This window comes from Narcine bancroftii, chromosome 2 (assembly GCF_036971445.1).
Source record: "Narcine bancroftii isolate sNarBan1 chromosome 2, sNarBan1.hap1, whole genome shotgun sequence".
Classification (NCBI taxonomy): domain Eukaryota; kingdom Metazoa; phylum Chordata; class Chondrichthyes; order Torpediniformes; family Narcinidae; genus Narcine; species Narcine bancroftii.
The window spans coordinates 146,704,598-146,725,777 of NC_091470.1; the positions used below are offsets into that span (position 1 = coordinate 146,704,598).

Here is a 21,180-nt window from a genome sequence, read left to right on the forward strand (position 1 = left end):
TCCCGACTTTTCTGGAGAGGGCTGGAGTTCACCGTCCGGCCACTACTCCATCGCGTGACTCCCGAACAAAATGTTGTCCTCGAAGGCTGTGCAGGCTAAATCACATACTCCTCCTGAGTTCTGTTTTCACAGTCGCCTTGTAACAACCTTTCTTCACATTGGAGAAGTGAAGTCACTGACCCCGTCACTTCAGGAGACTAATTACCCTTTACATTGTTCAGACCCTTTATAGTTATGATTTGTGTGCTGTTTACTTATTCAAATAAATATTGACTGCATTGATTAAATATTCATTGGTATGTTAGTGTTGACAAATTATCCACGAGTTCCATAGGAATAATGTTCAGGAAGAGCTGAGTATACTTGAATTCCCCGTTATCTTTGTGAAACATTGCACTGTTTGATGCGTGGTAATGTATTCGGAGAAGACCAGAGCGGTTTGAACAAACCATCTTTATTTGTGCAGGCAACGGTTGGAACAGATGCGTGAGATGTACGATCGTGCTGGCGAAATGGCTTCCAACACACAAGAGGAGAGCGAGGGCATTATGACAGGCAGTGACCCGTTCTATGACCGCTTCCATTGGTTTAAACTTGTGGGAAGGTACGTTAGCCCCTCTCCTCCACATCAAGTTGTCTGGCACACAGCTCGACAGTTGTGAGACCTGCATTGGCTGAGATGTCAGTCTTGCCTGATGAAATGGATTTTCTTTTTATTGCTGTAGTATTTTCCGATCTTTTTCTCTGCGGATGCAATTAATGCTGAAAAAACATTTTATATCAAATCCAAGGGATTAAATGTTGTTAAATGATATCAGAAGCACAGATTTCTGTGCAATTCATAATGGTGTCATATAACCATTACAACACGGAAACAGACCAATTTGGCCCTTCTGGTCCGCACTGATCCAAGTACCCTCCTCTAATCCCACTTACCAGCGTATCCTTCCATCCCCCTCCCATCCATATACTTATCCAACTCTTTCTTAAATGACAAAATTGACCCTGCCTCCACCACCTTTCCCGGAAGCCCATTCCACACAGTAACCACTCTCTGAGTAAAGAAGTTCCCCCTCATGTTACTCCTAAACCTTTGCCTGTCAACTCTCAACCCATGACCTCTTGAATCCATCTTTCCTACTCTCAATGGGAAAAGCCTTTCCACATCATCTTTATCTATCCCTCTCATTATCTTAAACACCTCTATCAAATCCCCTCTCAGCCTTCTACATTTCGAGGAATAAAGACCTAATTTGCTCAATCTTTCCTTGTATTCCAGATGCTGAAACCCAGGCAACATTTTTGTAAATCTTCTCTGCACTCTCTCTATCTTGTTAATATCCTTCCTATAAATCGGTGACCAAAACGGCACACAGTACTCTAAATTTGGCCTCACCAATGCCTTGTACAGTTTCGTCATTACTTCCCAACTCCTATATTCTATGCACTGATTTATATAGGCAAGTAGACTACCCTATCTCCTTCACCACCATATCCACATGCGCTCCTACCTTCAGGGAACAATGCACCGTTATTCCTAGATCTTTCTGCTCCACTGCATTCTTCAACGCCCTCCCCTTTACCACATGTGTCTTGCTTTGATTATTCTTTCCAAAATGAAGCACCTCACACTTATCAGCATTAAACTCCATTTGCCATCTTTCTGCCCACTCCTCTCAGCAGCTTAAATCCTTCTGCAATCTTTGAAAACCTTCTTCATCATCCACAATTCCCCCTATTTTAGTATCATCTGCATATTTACTCATCCAATTTACTGCCCCATCCTCACAAAAAACCCAGTGTGCTATCAGATATGTATTTCAGAAAATACTCTTCATGTAAACATCTATTTGTTGAATTTCATGAGATCATAATGGAGCTTTTGATTTGTGAAGTACCTCAGCTGCTCAGTTTATCTGCAAGGTTGTGCCCAATTGCTGAAATATGGATTATCAATGCATGTAATTTTTTTGACTGTTGAACAAAGATTATTAGTCATTGGTGAGGCAATGGTTAACTTTAGGTGATGGCATATTTAGTAGTTTAGTCATCTTTATCTCCCTGTGGGGCTCAGGATCCTGGGAAAGGTTGACAGGAGGCACCTCTCACTGTAAAATCTTCAGCTGTGGGATGCAGTCTTGGGGTTTAAGCTGGGCTGCAGAGGATTGAGATGAGACAGGTCTTTATTCAAAGAGCTGCAAATGCTCCGCAATGGGTGAGAATGGAGTTTTTTTTGCACCTCTGAAGGAATTGATGTAGCAGGGCCGGGTGGGAAAGTGGAAGATCAAACACAAGGTTACACTCTGGCAGAGCACCTCGAGATGACGCAGCGACTCTCGCTGTGCATCCAAGTCTTGCTGGCGTCCCTTGAACAAAATTGGCCAGTTTCGTAAGGGCTTGGCTATGAAATCGACCCGTCGCTGGGATCACCGATGGAGATTAATAGCAGTTACATGGGGATTGTAAATGAACAAAGGAAAAACTTGATGTGGGCAGACTGATGCTCTGATGTTGTATCAGAATGGTTTACAGAGGGTGAACTTTCCTTCCCTGAAATAAAGATTAACTCTTGTTTTCTCTTGAATTGTACACTGTCCCTGCTCAGCACATTTCTGCCCGAGTCCAGGAAGGCCAGTTATCATGTTACCTTCACTGTGATGACAAACTGACCATCAAAGGCCAAGGATGTGTGGCTCCATGTTTCTAATTAATCACACTGATCCATAGTTTAATTCCCAAATGTTTGCAGGTTTTTTTTCTCATCTCTTCATTCCTGAATCCACCGCTCCTGCCAGTGAAGCGAGCAGTTAAGTTGAAGTACCTATTTGTTTGAGATTTTCCTCCATTGTGCACCACCCTGATTTGTCAAAATATATATATATTTGACTTGAATTATTGCAGAACGAGGCCATTCAGTCCATTTGATCCATGCTGGCTCCCAGCAAAGCAATCGCATTTTCCCCCTCTTGTTATTTCCACTTCCCATCACTCTTATCTACACAGAAGGCCAAGTTACTATGGCCAATTAATGAGAATATTTATTGTCATATATGTTTTACAATGTAGATAGGCATTTAAATTCTTACTTTCCAAATAACACGTGGTGTCGGAGGAACTGGACTATGTGCGAGTGGGGGGACACTGGCACAAATAGCATCCAGTATTGGGATTGAACTAAGGTCCCTGTATCTATAGAGGAGCAGCGATAACCTCTGTGCTTCCATGTCATCCATCATTGCTGAATCCTCAAACTCTTGACATACATGCACTCGAACAACCTTGACTGCAGAAGTTGAAGACAGAAGCTTCCCAGTACCACCTGGGCCCAGTGCCCTGAGGATACCTGCACACTGTGGGATTGGAGCCTACCTCAGAGTAGACAGCAGATGAGGTGGCCATATCTGGTCCACCCAACAAGAGAATAAATGCTGACCTCCCAGTGGCAGCCACATCCCACAAATTAATGAAAACTTAATGGAACTAGAGTTGTTGCAGTATCTACAGAAGCCCATTGAGACCATGTTGATTCCTTGTCGAGTAAACTATTGTGAGCTGTTATGCTACTCCCTTCCCTGTAGTCCTCCCAGTGGTGTTTATTGTTTCCTTTTGTAAAATCCTAATTGACTGAGAATTATGGATTGTAGCTATCCTGGATTTTTTTTTAAATCTTAAATATCTTGTTCACTCTCTATTTTAAAATAAAGTCTCTAAGACCACAGGATATAGGAGCAGAAGTAGGCCATTTGGCCCATTGAGTCATTCTATCATGAACTGATGTTCTCCCACTCAGCCCCACTCCCCAACCTCTCCTCCCGAACCTTTGAAACCCTGACTATTCAGATACCTATCAATTGCTGCCTTAAGTACGCCCAACAACTTGGCCTCTACAGTCCCCCGTGATTGCAAATTTCAGAGGTTCACCACTGACTAAAGAAATTCCTCCACATCTGTTTTAAACAGGCACCCTTCAATCCTGAAGTTGTGCCTTGACTCTCCAACCATGGGAAACAACTTTGCCACATCTACTCTGTCGAGGCCTGGTCCCCTGATCCTTAAACCAAACACCAACAGGAATGCTTTCTCTCTACTCACTATCTGAACCTGTCATAATTTTGCACTCCCCTTTAACATGATGAAGACCTCTCAAGCTTCAGTTCTCCAAATAATCTTGACCATCCCGAGTTTCCTATCTGGATTTTTTTGCATTTGCAGTTTCTTTTAGCTTCAGTTTTCTTTTTTTTGAATTCTTTACATTTTAAACCATAATAATAGTTACATTACATTCAATTCGAGAAATTATTTCAAAATATTATACATGTGGTATAATTCTTCAGTTTTCTGACTTTTTTTTGGAAAATCAAAGAATTCTGTGGCAGATCTTTATATTCATTGCTCAATGACATCACTATTTCTTGCCGGCTCAAAAATGGTCATAATAGATCGTTTGTCATGTAGATGATGGAGGAAGATGTTACCAAACTTCGTCATGATGCCTTAAGCTTTGGAATTCTGCTCTGGAGACTCTCTCTGAACCTGGCCACAGAATGATATTTGAAACAATTATTGGTGCCTGAAAAGAAACCTCCAGATCCTCTATGTGAACAGTATTTGGACCATATATAGACAGCATGTCACTGATCATCAGCTCCAAACACTTGCTGAACTGTGACAGAATTAAAGATTAACCAGCTGCTGCTGAGTTGGTTGCTTCTCAGAATTCCCATCTCCTGCTGGCTCTGAGCTGCTTCAGTCATGTGGACATCTGCTGAAATGTTTGTGACCATGGAAAAGTTTTAAGAGCTCTGTCCACTTCCCTAGCAGAATATTGTAAGGGAAGTGAATTATCTACCTGCTGTTAAACAACTAGTTAAAATGTGGAAGGAAAATTTTACTTCAAGAAGTGGTTTGACCAGTTCATTCAAATATTTAAAAATTGAGGCTTGTGTTTTTGGGAACCATAGATTGTGGGGGCTGGGCCTTTCCCAGTGAATTGGAACCTGATACATACTCACTATCTGATCTGATAGTGGAAAGGTACTGGATTTGTGTGCTTGGTGATACTTGATTTTACTAGATCCAGTTATAACTTTCAAATTTTTCTTGAAATAAAATCCTTCTCTCCGCCAACTCTCCGTCCTGATAATATTTTAATTAGATGAATCATCTCAGCCATCTAAACTTTTAAGTTCCTGCTCTCAGCATTGTTCCTTTGAGCCTCTGTTTTGTTTTACTCTTTCTGCATCATGTTCCCAGTATCTGGCACCTATGGGGATTGATAGATGCCAGATAAGTGAATTTCGATTGCTTGAGGTTGTGTGGTTATATATTTTCCTAAATTTTTTTCCAGATTACAACACTTCTACTGTATTCCTTGGTTACAATACCTCGGTGGAATGCAATCTCTTGATGGGTGTTGACCAAAACTTCCATGTCTGAAATGTAATCTAAAATCCCTTTCAACGTATCGAGATAAAATGACCAATGAAATTAAAAATCTGATTGGATTTTCTCCCCCTGTTTTAGGATTGGCTTAGGATCAACTTTCAATGGTTTGTGTTTCTGAACTCTCAAGTTCCTTGGCTTTGTCAGTTTTATTTATTGTCTGGTCATTTAGAAAATATCTTTCTTAGGCTTCCTTCACTACCCACCCTGTCAATGTTTTATCCACCCTCCTGATGTGAATTTGTCTCTTTGTAACCCTGATCTGTAGCCAAGTCTCTCTAAAGCTCAGCTTATCCATCTACTTCAAATTGGATCTGTGTTTGCACTTCATCCCTCCTGTTCTGCTTTTTTGTAGACAGAGCCGGTAGTGAAGTAGCCCTCCCCATCCCTCTCGTGTGCCGTGAAGGTATCCTCCCAACTCTTTTTGGGAGCCCAATGATGCTGTGAGGAGCTCGTGGATTGTTGAAGGAGTCTTTTCTCTCATAAGTTATCAAATAAATGTGATGCTCTCCAATATGCATAAAAGATTTGGTAATGCAGTTTTGAACATCAGTTAATTTATCCCCCAGTTTCCCAATCAGTTGTCTCTGCATTGACAACCCTAAAACAGATGGTTGATTTTGCCATTGTTACGTCACTTGATATGAAAGATTGCAGTGAGCAAATTGGATGCAGTGTATCCTGACTACAACATTGACTCCCCTTTACATGCATCATTGTCTCGCTGTAAAGTGCATCAGGATGTCCTGCATTAGTTCTTCCAATTTAATTTTTCTTCTCCGTATTCATTGCTGCATGTTGCTCCCAAGGTAACTTGAAAATTGTTTGTTATTTCAATGCTCCTGCATTGTTGTAAGCAAGGATATTACTCTGACAAAGCTGGTGCCAAGTATCTTCCCACACCTGTTTTCTAGCTGCACTTTCTTTCCTGATCTGTTTATTCCTGTGTCATTCAGTGTCTCGGTCCTGGACCTAATTTTATATCCTGCTTTTGAAATCCGTCCAGTTCCAATCATTCCTTTTCTTCCATCTTGGATCCAAGATCCCATTCAGCCAGAATGTGTTGCACTTTGGGAGACATCTGTAATAATTGGAGAGAATTGCAGTTCTGATACAGTGTCACCGATCTGTTTTCCAATCCACAGATGTGGCCTGATCTGAGAATTTTCATCATTTTCAGTCTTAATTACAGAGAATATGTTGGTCCATTGAATTTGAAATCTTTAACTATGGCTTTGCTCTTTACCTCTTTCTGTTTGGAACCTTGTGCAACAATTTAGTGCTGCAATTGCATATTAGATGATAATGATAATTTCAAAAGTAATTCAGTAATCGTAATGCTTTTTGAGATCACTTGCTCACATAATAATTGAAGTTCTCTTGCAGGTTAAGTTTTGCTTGTAAATTCTCTTAAAAGTGCAGTCAAATAATTTATAAAGCCTTTTACAAAATGCTGGTAAATCGCTGGAAATTTGAGTCATTTGAGAGAAGCAATTATCTTTTTAAACCACAAACTACAGATGCTGGACTAAAATCTTGAGCAAACCATGAAGTTTGCTGGAGAAACTCGAGAGGTCAGGCAGCGTCCTCGGGAAGAAATGGTCAGCATTTTCAGGTTGGAATTTGTCAAAGGACCCTGACATGAAATGTTGACTGACCATTTCAACCCATGGATCTGCCTGACCTGCCGAGTCTCAGAGGGTTTCTTTAAATCAAGCATTCTTTAAATTATGTTTCTCAGTCTCTCATACTTGAGCATATTCAAGACAAATGATCTATAAAAGGTCGTGTGGAATTGTTCATCCTAGCTTGAAGAAATTGAAATAATCATTAATGTTTTCTTTTTCTCTGAAATAAAAGTTAGTATTGACTCATACAATAGCAAATAACCCTTTCTTACCCTTAACTATGCTCCAGTTCCCCAATTTTCCACGGCTGTGTGAACGAGCACCTTGCTGATCGCACCCCCTCGCCCACCTTCTCCACAGCTGATTCTGACATCACTGAGCTTGCTGATGAGCAGCAAGACGAGATCGAGGATCTGGATGATGAAGCCTTTGTGGACGATACTAGCTCAGATCTGGGCAACGAAGAGGGCTCTGACATCTTCGGCGATGGGCAGGATCCATTTTATGACCGGTCCCCCTGGTTCATATTGGTGGGAAGGTTGGTGAGGTTTCTTGGAGAACAGTGGGAAGGGACTAGCTCTTTTCATTGGAAGCTTTTAGAAATTAAGCATCAAAAGAATTGTATTTCACCAGGCATGTAAAGATTTGCATTATTGCAGAGTTTAGCTCATGGAGGTAGGGATTTTCATTAATGTTTTGAAAGAAAAAAAGTCAGTTTCACAAAAAAATTGCATTGCCCTTAATAAATTGGTGCCTACCTCTGCAACTGAGGACATTTAACATGACTTGATTTCAAAATATTTCCATTTAATGCTATTGGCGTCAGCTCACCCCCACAGATTAAAGGATTTGTGCTGTCTGGTTTTAAGCTGCTGGATATAAAATGTACTCCAGTCACTATTGCTGATGAGAGTAATGACTCAAGTGGTTGAGTAAAAGGCGACTCTAATCTGTACACACAGGAACATCCACGAGATCACAATTAATTTGCAGCACTAATCTTTGTTCATTTATCCCCTTTAGTAATCGTGATTTTTATGCCAGCATTTTGGAGAAAACTAGGGCTGGTTAGCGGCCACAAAGATTTGTGCCAATCCAACAAAATAGATTTGGATCAGATTAGAAGCTGTTGACTTTATTTGAACCTTGATAATGTGGGTTTTGACATCCACTGTGGCTGAAACTAGGCTGAAGTGCACATCTATTTTTTACTGGACTGAATATTTAAATTTGGTCTAACACTCAACACTTTTCTTTTGCGCTTGACGTACACTTGATGCATGTCTTAGCACGGAACTTGGACTGTCAAGTGAATGCTGACAATTATATTTTTGAGTCTAAATAAATCTCCCTGTTAATCCACGATCCATAGGGGTGCACACTGATATAAGATTGGCTTCTTTCCGGTCATATTACTGTAATGGTCAACCAATTCATTGACTAATTAGTGCAAAGGAGATGCATTATACATGAATCTTCTACCTAATTCCATGAACTAAACTAATAATCAGACACAGACTTTGCTGGAAATAAATTGTGGGGTGAACATGACTTAAAATATTCCACATGTTGATCCCCTTGTAAGTTTGTGCAGCAGGAGTTTGCTTATTAGTATTCCAAATTTTGCCATCCAGGTTTATGGTGAAAATATTTATTTGGGACCTTGAAAGATTGAATCAATCCTAAAATTGAATTAATTCGTGGCTCCAAGGAAAAGAGCGTGATAATTGAAGACCACGTAAGAAACGACAAATTGGCTTGCATAATTGCTTGATGTTGATAGAATCATAAACATTACAGCACAGAAACAGGCTTTTCAGCCCTTCTAGTCTGTGCCAAACTATTATTCTGCCTAGTTCCACTGATGACCACCCAGACAAGATCCCTCCATACCCCTCCCATCCATTCACCTATTTTTCTTAAATATTAAAATTGAGCCTGTTTTCACTACTTCATGTAAAAAGGTAAAGGTTCGTTTATTGTCATGTGATACTACATTTAGAATGTAGAATTCTTTAACTTTTGTCTACTGTAAGGCAGAGAGTCACCACTTTGTCCATCACCCCTCACAGAAACCCACAGCAGCAGCTCATTGCATACTTCCACCACTCTCTGTGCAAAGAAATTCCCTCCTAAACATCTCCCATTTCACCCTTAACCCATGTCCTCTGGTTTGTATTTGCCTAACATCAGTGGAAAAAACCTGCTTACATTTACTTTATCTATGACCTTCATAATTTTGTATACCTCCATCAAATCTCCCCTCATTCTTCTATACGCTGGGGAATAAAGTCCTAACCTGTCCCTTTCACTCAAGTCCCAGCAACGTCCTAGTAAATCTTCTCTGCACTCTTTCATTGCTTTCCTTTGGTTAGATGGCCAAAACTGCACGCAATGTGTTATACAACTTTATTATGACATCCCAACTCCTGAGCTCAACACTGATTTATGAAGGCCAATGTGCTAAAAGCTCTCTTTAAGACCCTATCTACCTATGATGGCACTTTCAGAGAATTGTGTATCTGTATTCCCAGATCTCTCTATTCTATCACATTCCTCAGTGCCCGACCATTTACTGTGCATCTCCAACTTTGGTTTGTCCTTCCCAAATGCAACACCTCACACTTGGCTGCATTAAATTCCATCTGCCATTTTTCCGCCCATTTTTCCAGCTGATTGTCCACTACACCTCCATTCTTTGTGACATCTACCATTCATCTGCAGTTCAAGTTATTTGGAAATTAATATTATTTCCTGGATTTTCCATCTCTTGTATAGAATGCCAATCTTGTGAGACAACAAAAAAAATTAGGTTCCTGTTTGATTATTTCCATGTCGCTGTGCTTTATATCCATCTATCAATCTATAAAATGATTATCTAAGGCAGATTATTTAATCCAAAATGGAATGATTCTGCAAGTGATAAAATATATTTAATAAGCAGATTTTGCTGTATGAATGTTTTTGTATTACTTGGGTTGTTAAAAGAGCTTGTCCCTTTGACTGTCTCCCATGGCATGCTGGGGCAGTATAACAATTTCATTTTTCCAAGTTATTTCGTGAAACAGATTACTTGTCAAAGTTGTCTGCTGTCCCCAAATTGCATATGTTTGTGTTACTACTTCAACATTCCTTTACTATTGGTTGTAATTTTTACTTTTTAATTCAAATTTTATTTGGAAGATTGTTTTGTTTGGAGTTTGTTTATCAACATGCCATTTTTTTTTACCTCACCAATCTTACCGCTGATATTGTTTCACCCTCTTCAGTCTGCTGAAAGGAAGGCACATTAAGCATAGACGTTACCATCAATTTCAGGCTGCGTTTCACAAGAGTAACTTTTGGCTGTCTCAGCAGTTTCCAAAAACCTCCAGCTTGCTCTTGTCATTATGTTTGCTTGGCAGTCTACGTGTGATGAAGACTGTAGGATGGAATGGCAACAAGGCATTTTAAATGTCCATCGACCTCTCAACAAGTACAAGAGGGTCTGATTAGGCCTGTAAAATATGATTTGAGATAGATGGGAAAACACGATAATTTGTGGATTGCAATTGATGTCTTTTCATTTCAATTTTATTTTAACCATACCTTACTAAGGTATAAGTTGTGCTGATAAATGCTGCAACTGATACTAATTAATCCTGGCAACCTATTTTGGATTATTTTTGATTATTCAAATCTGTAAACATTAGTGCTTTTTATTTTTTGCTTCTTTTTCTTTCTTTTTGATAATCTTTTGTAGTAGGTATGCTTACTGACTCGAAGCAGACTGAATAAGGCTCATGTGATCCCTTTTTGTTTCATTTTAGGTTTTTTGTCTCATTTTTAACTTTCATAATGCTAGTTTGCCATATTCTCCCTGTTTTTCATTGTGTTAATTTCAATCTAATTATGATTCATTTTTTCTGTTTAGCTTTCATTTTTACAGCATTCTCCCCCCCCCCAGCCCTTTACCATCTCACGCAGTTTGACGACTTCCACCACTCTCTGGCCATGCGGATGCGGTTTGGGAAAGGGTTTGGATACTAATAGGTCATAACTATCATGAGTGTTCCTATCCCCATCCGACTGAACAGTAAGGATTTGCAGATACCACATGAAGCAGGAAGGCCATCTGAAGCATCACGAGATGTGGCACTAAAGGGTTTTTTTGTTGAAGACCTTAACTTTGCTATTGTAAATTAAAATCCAGGGAACATTTCCTTTGAATATCTTGGGCATCTAATTGTGTTGTCCAGATTAAGTTAATTTGGGAAGTGAGTGACGTCGCACAGTTGTTCTCAACTGTTTTTTGGGGCACCTGAGGACTCTGCTCAAAGTTTACGGGCCCCCTTCCCTGTGAAGCTGTCAAGTTTAGTTGGTTTCTTCCGTACTTCTCTCCAACTGATGACATTCTTTTTAACTGATTTCAGTCTGTGACCCCCTGTGGGGGTGGGGGCATGAGGGGCATATGGCCCCTGTTGACAATGGCTGGCATTGAGAAATAGAATCAAGAGTTTAGCAAAACAATAACTGATTCTTGGAGTAAAAAACAGAAGTCTGCAGACAAAGTGATTGAAGTAAAAACAATGCTGTAGAAACTCAGCAAGTCAAATAGCAAGCATAGATACATAACCAATGTTTGGGGCTTGAGCCCTTCAAGGTATAAAAGACTGATTCTTTGAGCTTGCCAATGGGATGTGTGAAGTTGCAGATGGGTTGTGGGCTCCACCTGAACCTGGGTCACAGCAGGAATGTTGGCTGCCATCGATGCTTCGCCACAGACTACTTCATCGACCACATCATCTTCTACCAGTTTTGCATTGCAGCATGTACATGGTTTGTGAAGGAGGTTTTATTTCCTGGCCGGGTCAAACATTGTGAATATGCAGAGCCAGCCAGAAGTAAACAGAAGCTGCTTAAATCTGAACAAAAAGCTGCCAACCATAATTAAACATGTTCTACAAATCTTAATGGGATGAAATTTTTAAAATTCTGATAATTCAGCAAATTCAAATTGATTTTGATCTTGAATTTAAAATATCTGATGGATTTGTGGAACTCGTAGCGGAGAAATTTTAAAAATACATTGTAGCAAATGTGTCCTGCTACATAAAGTACAAAATCCTTCAATGAGACATTTTCCCTGTCATGTCTTGTTACTTAAATGGCACTGTTAGTGTAGCAGTTAGCGCAACGCTGTTACAGCGATCACAACTGGGGTTTGAATCATGTGTTGTCTGTAAGGACTTTATATGTTTTTTCTGTGCCTGCATGGGTTTCCTCCAGGTACTCCATTCAAAACCTACTGGGGGTTATAAGTCAATTGGGTAGCACAGGCTCATGGGTTGAAATGGCCTGTTACTGTACTGCATGCCTGTTACTGTACAGCACCCATTTAAATTGCTTTTGACCAGAAATCTACTTGAATGATGTTTCCTGCAGGAGAAATGCCACATGGTCCTGGATCATAGTCGGAGCTGATTCTAATGTCCATTTGTCTGGACTGAGACTAAGAGAGATGTGATTTCAGTATCTGCACATCCCTACTGTCAGGTGTTGCAAACCTTCCTGCAACATTTGCAACTTTAATTAAATGGTATATTCTTTCTGTTTTTTTGTCTTTTCTTCCCACAGAGCATTTGTTTACCTTAGCAATTTGCTGTACCCCGTGCCACTTGTTCACCGAATTGCCATAGTTAGTGAGAAGGGTGAGGTCAGGGGATTCCTCCGAGTGGGTGTCCAGGCCATCACAGGTGGGTGCACATGGTCCAGCTTTATCAAGGTTGAGGCATGCCAATGTTAATAACCTGCCGATGCTATGAATAGACATTTTGGAATTATAATAGACTTACATCAGCAATTTCTGAAAGATTTACATCAAATTAATTGGTTTTTTAAAATTTCATTACCTTCTGTGACTTCTAAAATGGTAAAATAGTACTATTATAATTCTATTGTAAAAACAACGGTAAAACAGTGATAACACTGCAGCAAGTATTTTTTTCTGTCTGCAGCACTTGGCTGCAGGCGTCTAAGGAATAGGAAATGCTGGAAATGCTCAGATGGTCAGGCAGCATCTGTGGAGTAGGAATCAACACTTTTTCCTCCCCCTCTCCAGCAATTCTGCCTGAACGGCTGAGTATTTTGGGCATTTCCCCTTATAATTGCCTTGTGCAGCTAGTTGTGCGACCCATGCTAATACCTATTGGAAGTTCACCTGAATGTTTATCTCTCAACTTCTAGCTGATGAAGAGGCACCGGATTACGGATCAGGTGTTCGCCAGTCTGGGACTGCTAAGATCTCATTTGAAGATGAATATTTCAGAGAGGTATGGCGAACTTTCAACCTACAATTGTAGAGTTGATTCTCTATACAAAAACAATTGGCTCTGCCGTCTATAATAGCAGCAATGTTGCTGCTGCATGCCTGCGAGAAGCGGAGACACAGCACTTCCCTGCAGGGTCCAACAGCCCAGTCCAACTGCCTTTGGCTCCATATAGTCTTTAAATAGCTCATTAAAAGAGTTTATTTTAAAATTCTGCTACCACAGGGTCAGGACGCAAGACTGGGACACCTGTGTCCAGCAGCAGCCACAAGAGGATGTAGACTCTGTCTGATGAAGCAGAGGACTGGCTCAGGGCACTAGAAAATAGGGAGACCATCTTGCCCCCCCCCCCCATTTGAGAAGAGGAAGCAGAGGAGACAACCCACAGGATAATGACCATGGAGGCAGACCAATCGGGCTCAGACTGAAGAACACATAGACAGGGAAGCAGTTGGTGTCTCAAGGCAAGGAACCCACGCAGGCTGCACGCTACTGACGACTGCGGTCAAGGGACTCGCACTTGACTGAAGACTCGCTTGTTACCAGCTGAAGGGGTACCAGGAATTGGAACTGAGATATGAGAGGGAGCCGAGGGCTTCTTGATAAGTATTGGAGGTTTGGACCTGGAGCTTGGGTTGCCAATAGTTTGGACTGAAGGCTGCATGGTTGTGGGAGCCCTCTTTCTCTGACTGAAAGGAATGGCAGGCAATTTCTGCTGATGGCAAATCTTTGCCTTACAGTAGACCAAAGGAAATTCTGCACAATGTTATATTTTCTGTTTTATTGCATGATAATTAAAGAATTTGCAGTAGGTTCTTACCACCACATTGCTCTTTGCTGCTGTATTTGCAGAGTGGCATTTCTTCGATGGTGATGTCACGTTCTGGGCTGTCGATGGAGGAGCTTAGGATCGTAGAAGGTCAAGGTCAAAGTGCAGAGATTATTACCCCATCAGAGGAACTGAACAGAATCAACGACCTGGGTAAACAATTTTCACAATACCTTGAAATAGCAACTGCACTGTGAGCCAAAGCTTTTTTTCAGGCTGCTGTTGGAGTGTAATAAGATTATACTGGATGTCCAATTCAGTTAATTTACATGAATCTCCTTACAATATTCAATATAATTTCTTTATCAGAAAGGAAAGCCATTTCAATAACCTTGTCAGGGTTTAGTCAGCTGGATAAATAGTAAGATTGAACATTCTTGCAATCCTCTTAAGTATTGTGGAGTACTGAGAAAATTTGGTGCTTAGAAATAATTTTGTAGCATTCAAACCAGGTTATAGTAGCAGGGGAGGTTGTAGTTGTGGGGTATTCCATCTTCCCCAATATGGACCGTGATTGCCTTCGTGCAAGAGGGTTAGATGGGGTAGATAGTTTTTTGAAACATATTCTTACCGGAGATGTTGCAGTGTTCATTTGAGCTTAGGAAATGAAACTGGAAATGTGAAGGTAATGTCAGCAGGAGAACACTTTGGGAATGTAACCACAATTTTGTAAGTTCCGAGGTACATCTGGAAAATGAAAAGATTGAACCTGAAACAGAGATCTTAAATTGGGGGAAGGTTGGCTTCAAATTGGGAAGAGAGGACCTAGTGGTGAGGAGTATATGCTTGTCGGTGAAACATCAGCAAAACAAGTGAGAGTCTTATGAAAACGGTAAGAGTTCAGGGCCAGCATGTTCCAGTAAGGGTAAAAGGAAAGGATGGTATGATTAAGGAATATTGACCATTACAGCTCAGAATAGCCCCTTTGTTCAGTGTAAAAAGAAAGGCGGATGGCAAGTTTAGGAACCAACTATATGAGGGAATCCTTTGAGGAATATTGTATATATAGGAGAGAATGAGAAAAGGGCAATAAAATATCAAATGTTACAAATATTAGAATTGGAATACAGTTATTCTCTTTCAGTATTTTCTGCAGATGAGTTAACATGATAGTAATTGTTCTTTTTCTAATCCCTTTGAGTAAATAATCTGATGAAGCTAATTTGTACATTTGGTCTATTGGGTGAAGTCATTGTTCTGCCTCAGGGCCAGGACATTGTCACATTGCTTCGCCCCAAGGCATCACAGGCTTTTTCTCAAATCTCCTTTGTTGCTCTTTTTGGAGAGTGACATTTCTTCCATGGTCAGATCAGATTCAGTTGGAGGAGTAAGGTTAGAGTACAGAGGTCATTGCCCTATCAGATGATCTGAACAGAATCAACAAGCTGGGTAAACGGCTGCTGGTAAGCCACAGTTCGTGACGAAGCGAAACAAGAAGACTTCAACTTCTCTGGTGAACTGCTTGAATGGTACTCGATCCTGCACCCTACATCCTCCACCACTAGCGCCCCCTAAGCTCTCTGACTAAGGTCCCCGCTCCTGTCTAGGAGCCCAATGTGTCTTCAATGCAGGCAGCACCACACCCAATGTTGAGAATGGAGTCACCGACTGAGGCTGCAGCCGCCATTGAAGACCTGGACCCAGCTCCGTTTGGCATTTTCCCAGCCAGAAGCAGAGATTCTCAGTTTTTCAATCAAACTGGCACCAACAGAGCGTCAGAGCCCCATATGGCCAAGTTGGGTGTTGATTACCCCCATCACTTGTGATGTCATGACAGCGCTAAAAAGAATTTCATTTTTTTTAGATCTTTTTGGTTTTCGGATCTTCGAATAAGGGGTACTCAATCTGTGTTACCCTTGCACTTCCTTCACTCCTGTGGTTCTTGCTATTATAATTTTTATAGTACAACTCTCAATTTTAAGATGACATGATTTTAAATTTAAAAAATCTTTTTCTGCTAAAGAAATGAGTTGTTGAAGTAAACTAAGTCTACTTGTAAAGTTAATGATATGGCATTTATTATCAGGTTTGATCTTGGAATGAGTTTATTTTCCATGTCCATTTTCTGATCTCCTCTCCAAAATATATAAAATATATCTGTAATTTTTGATTTTCTTTGATGGATATTAAAAATAGAGGCCAATACTAGATTTTAGGAAAGAGAGTTAGAAGCCTGTTCAAACTTTATTTTGCAATGCGTGCAAACAGATTTGAAATGCATTGTTGTAGTGTTTAATAAATCATTGCAATTGTTTACGGGTGTTTTGAACAACAGATTTTAAATCAGGTACAGAATTGGACCCCAAGTTATCCTCGGAGAAGATTTCTAAAGATGTTGCTGAACACCTGAAAATTGGTAGTGTTTTCACTTTCCGGGTTACGGTGTTACAAGCCTGTGGGATCCCTTCTGAATATGCAGACATCTTTTGTCAGTTCAAGTAAGCATCTTCTTTGAAGTTTCAATCCAGAGTTCGTACCCCTTGATGCGCATCGTCCAAATGTACAAAAAGTAGTAACAGGTGTTATTTGCATGGTAGATTTTGCAAGTTTTAAAGTAATGATCCACCAATTATGGAATCTCTTTGCAGAGGAAGGGGAACTGTCATTCAGTGTGTAATTTTTTGTGCAGTTAAACGAAAAAGTCTACAGACACTGTGATTGTAGTTCACTTAAAAATGCTGGAGAAGGCAAGCAGGTTATGCAGCATTATATAGCAGAGATAGAGAGAAGCAGCCAATGTTACAGGCCTGAGCCCTTCATCAAAGGATGAGCAAAAAGCAGGCAGGTGCCTGAATAAAATGGTTGGAGGGAGGAGCACAGGCCCACAGGCAAGAGGTCGTTGCTGGATATGGGTTGGAGAGTACAGGAGAAAAAAAAAATCAGAGGATTGATAGGGGGAGGGATAGCTCTCTGGAGAGAAAGGGAAGGAGGTGGAGGAAGACAGGGGAGTGGTCTAATAGAATCTGGAGAACTTTTATGTTAATACCATCTGATTGGAGAGTGCCCAGATGGAATATTAGATGGTGGTTCTCCATTTTACAGGTGGCCTTGGTTTGGCAGTGCATGAGGCCAAGGACAGACATGTTGGAGTGGGGTGTGGAATTGATATGGTTGGCCGCTGAGAGATCCCCACAATTGTTGCGGACAGTGTGGATGCTTAGCAAAACGATCTCCCATTATTGCATGTACATCTTTTTCTTAGCATGTCAGAGTTCACTAATGTGAAATGCACCATCTGATGCCAAGGTGGAAATCACAGCTCTCTTCCTCACAACCCCTCCTTGTCATTATTATGGACGTTAGCTTATTAACAATGACCATCGCTCTTTTAACCAGTTTCCTGCACCGACATGATGAGGCTTTCTCGACTGAACCCCTGAAGAATGGTGGGCGGGGAACGCCTCTTGGATTTTACCATGTACAGAATGTGAGTCTGAATTACTGAACAATTGACCAACAGTTTCAACAGTCTTGGTCATACTGTAATTATTCTAAAGGAGTAAAACACTAAACTCTGCATGATTGAAGTAAAAACACGATGCTGGAGAAATTCAGCCGGTCAAACCATGTACTTTAAGAAAGATAAAGATACATAACCAATATTTCAGGCTTGAGGCCTTCATCAAGATAATTATACTCTGACCTCTTTGAAAACTTGCCTTTTGATTCATCCTCTATGATCTGCTTAGATTGCTGTTGAGGTCACGGAATCATTTGGTGAATACATCAAGACCAAGCCAATTGTGTTTGAGGTGTTTGGACACCATCAGCAGACCCCTTATTATTCCCAAGGGCAGGATTTTCACAGGTAAGGAGAAATGTTCCATCAGCAATGAACTGAGTCATTCAATAAGATCCACAAGGATGGCATCCCTTTGTTGAAGGGAGTTTCATGGGTCACGGGTTGACAGACAAAATAGGAGCAGATGGCCATGGCTCTCCCTGTGCCTGTTTAACCAACAGCATGGCAGGCCAATTCCTCATTGTTTCTGACTTCCCAACCAACCAAATAGTTGCCAGTCTTGGTCCTGAATGTAATCAGTGATTCATCCTCGCCCACATACTGAAGCAGAGGATTCCAAAGGTTCACAATTTTCTGAGAGAACAAAAATTCTCTTCCTTGAATTGTAACCGAAAATTTGAGATTTCACCCTCTTCCCTCCACCCCACCCCCTCCCCTCCTTCAGTCTCTTACCTTTTAACATCATTGAATTGGAATTTATTGTCATGAACATGTTGTGAAATTCATTGTTCTGAGGCAGCGTCACAGTTCAAATATTCATTTCAAATTAAATAAATAGTGCAAAAAATAGGGTAAAGTAAGGTAGTGTCTGTGGTTCGTTGTCCATTCAGAAAACTGACGGCAGAGGGGAAGAAGCTGTTTTTATACTGCTGGGTGTTCCTCTTCAGGCTCCTGTATCTCCAACCTGATGGTAGCAGTGAGAAGAGGGCATGGCCTGAGTGATGGGGGGGGGGGTCCTTGAGGATAAGGCTGCCTTTTTAAGACACAGCCTCTTGTAAATATGCTTTGATGGAGTGGAGACTGATGCCCGTGATTTCGCTGGCCAATCTACTTTGTCAGCCCCCCATGGCATCCTGAATGTTGCCCAACAAGCTGAACCTTTCCACGCAAGGCAACCTTTCATCCCTGAATCAATGTTTCTCTCCTTGATTCACTTACACAACCTGACACTTGCAACATTCCCTCACTATGCTCTAATGTATTAGGAGAGTCCGAAACTAAGTTGCATTTTAATCTAATATATATTTAAAATCTATATTTTTTTTTCCAAACTTCACTGAAAACACATTTAATCCTATTCAGTAAGAGAGCAACTCCCTTATTGACAACTGAACTGCACAAAAGTTCTCAGGGCTCACTCATCCTGCATATCACAGGATGTGCAGATATGACCTCCCTGATCAAGGACAAAGAATGAGATAGTAAAATGTTGCTAGAATAATCTGTGACGATTGCCTTTACCAAACCTTTATTGTCACATTTACGTTTGTTTTTGATAATGTTTAACTGAAGTTGATACTCAGGATAGAAGAGTAACATCACCTCTTTAATGTTTGGTTCAATAGAACACTACAACCAGTTCGCAAATATTTTCCTCCTCCGATGCCTCTCTCAAAACCAGGTAAGTCTGAATGGAAATTCATGACTTGTGTACAATATGTAGAGACTATAATTTCAGTCAAATCTGAATCTTTTGTCTGTCATTTAGCTGATGTTATAATAGTAAATTCTTAGAGAATTCTGTTTGCAATCTAGATTGCTGAATGGAGAACAACTTTCTCATGGTTGTGAATGTAAGGTAGATTCCAGCCATTCTCAGAGAAGGATTTTTTAAAAATGATCTAGCACATAACGTGTTCTGTCCTGCAGAGTTGACTTTTTAACATGGCCTGTCCCGCATTTGACCATAAGATATAGAAGCAGAAGTAGGCCATTCAGCCCATCGTTCCATTCTCTGGTCCATTCTCCCACTCAGCCCCACTTCCCTGCTTTTTCCCCATAGCTTTTGACACCCTGACTATTCAGTTGCCTATCAATATCTATCTGGCCTCCACAGCCACTCATGGTAGCAAAGTTCAGACGTTCAATACACTCTTGCTGAAGAAATTCCTCCACATCTGTTTCAAATGGGTATCCTTCAATCCTAAAGTTGATACACGTACAGTGAAAGGCTTCAGCTTATTAAACAGGCAATCTCCAGTTCTCACATTCAAACATCTGCTTTTCATCGCTTTTCTCTTTCATTTCCCCATCCTTTTCTCTCTCGTATCTCCCTCTGTCATTTATCCTTCTTTCACCCTCCACATATTCTTTCACTATTTTGTATTTCTGTCACTCATGGAATTGAAGGACAAGTTTGTCATTTTCTATTTTATGGTCTGTATTCAGACCACTCAATTGAATGCTGGGCCAAATAACAACATTCGAAGATAAACTCAAATTTTTTTATAGCATTGATCTGGAAGTTTTTTTTAAAACCATAAATCTATAAAATAGTTTCCTGTCTTATGGTTAGAGCCGTGCTTTGCGCAACACCATTACAGCGCCAGCAACCTGAGGTTCAAATCCACCACTGTCTGTAAGGAGTTTGTATGTTATTCCCATGTCTGTGTTGGTTTCTTCCGAGTGCTCCAGTTTCCTCTCACATTGAAGAGACCTACATGGTCAGGAGGTTAATTGGTTATGGGTATATTTGGGCGGCACAGGCTCATGGGCCGGAAGGGTTTGTTACCTTGCTGTATCTCTTTTATATATAAAAAAAGATATATGTGTGGTTTAATTCTCAAAACCATGTAATAATGATATATATCACCATTAACATCAGGTGACACTATAAATCTCATGTGCATACTTAACAGCAAGAGACATTTTTGTAAAGATTTCTCAGGTTTACATGAGCAGGTCTAATTTCAAAGCTTTTATAACAAAACTTGTCTAATTTTACTTTTGCATTAAATGTTTTTCTGTTTATATTTTTGTATGTTAATTTTTTTCTTTTCTTTTCCCTCCCTACAAACCCTTTAACCTCCACACCATCCATCAATTTCTCTTCCATTTCAGACCATTACCGAAAGATTGAGTTGATTAGATACCTGATGTCTGGTTATGTAAATATACAGTTGCTTGATGCTCTCTCTGAAAATGCCAACACGTTTGTCACATCTGCTGCCGGCTCCTTCGTCAACACCACCGACCAGCTGCCAGTTTTTCTTTTCCGTCCTCTTCCCATTTGTCACATTCTGAAAGTCCCAAAGCATCATGGTTGGTAACTTGTGCAGAGCCATGGCAAATTTGTGACGCTTAGTATAGTCTTCCTCTGTCACGAGCCCACTTAGTAGTTTTTCGTTAACTGCAATTGTGAATATCCTTTTGTGCTCTACATATTTTTTTCTGTCCTGTGCCATATTTCAATATTATTTTATTTTCATGTAATAAGACAAAAAATGTGAT

The 21,180-nt window shown here is 40.4% G+C and overlaps 1 protein-coding gene across 12 annotated transcripts in view; it reads left to right on the forward strand.

Moving 5' to 3' along the window:
• Positions 1–21,180, forward strand: part of kif1b (kinesin family member 1B) — a 222,730-nt gene that overhangs the window by 157,320 nt on the left and 44,230 nt on the right. For 4 of the 12 annotated variants that reach the window (XM_069918475.1, XM_069918466.1, XM_069918467.1 and 1 more), the window contains 9 exons: positions 467–604; positions 7,360–7,608; positions 12,687–12,805; positions 13,296–13,381; positions 14,231–14,360; positions 16,483–16,645; positions 17,544–17,634; positions 17,897–18,015; positions 19,296–19,351. In XM_069918475.1, the coding sequence (XP_069774576.1) occupies positions 467–604; positions 7,360–7,608; positions 12,687–12,805; positions 13,296–13,381; positions 14,231–14,360; positions 16,483–16,645; positions 17,544–17,634; positions 17,897–18,015; positions 19,296–19,351 (1,151 nt within the window). Of the gene's footprint in view, positions 1–466; positions 605–7,359; positions 7,609–12,686; positions 12,806–13,295; positions 13,382–14,230; positions 14,361–16,482; positions 16,646–17,543; positions 17,635–17,896; positions 18,016–19,295; positions 19,352–20,790; positions 20,992–21,180 lie in introns of all 12 variants that reach the window. The other 8 variants (XM_069918469.1, XM_069918473.1, XM_069918474.1 and 5 more) reach the window with 3 other exon arrangements.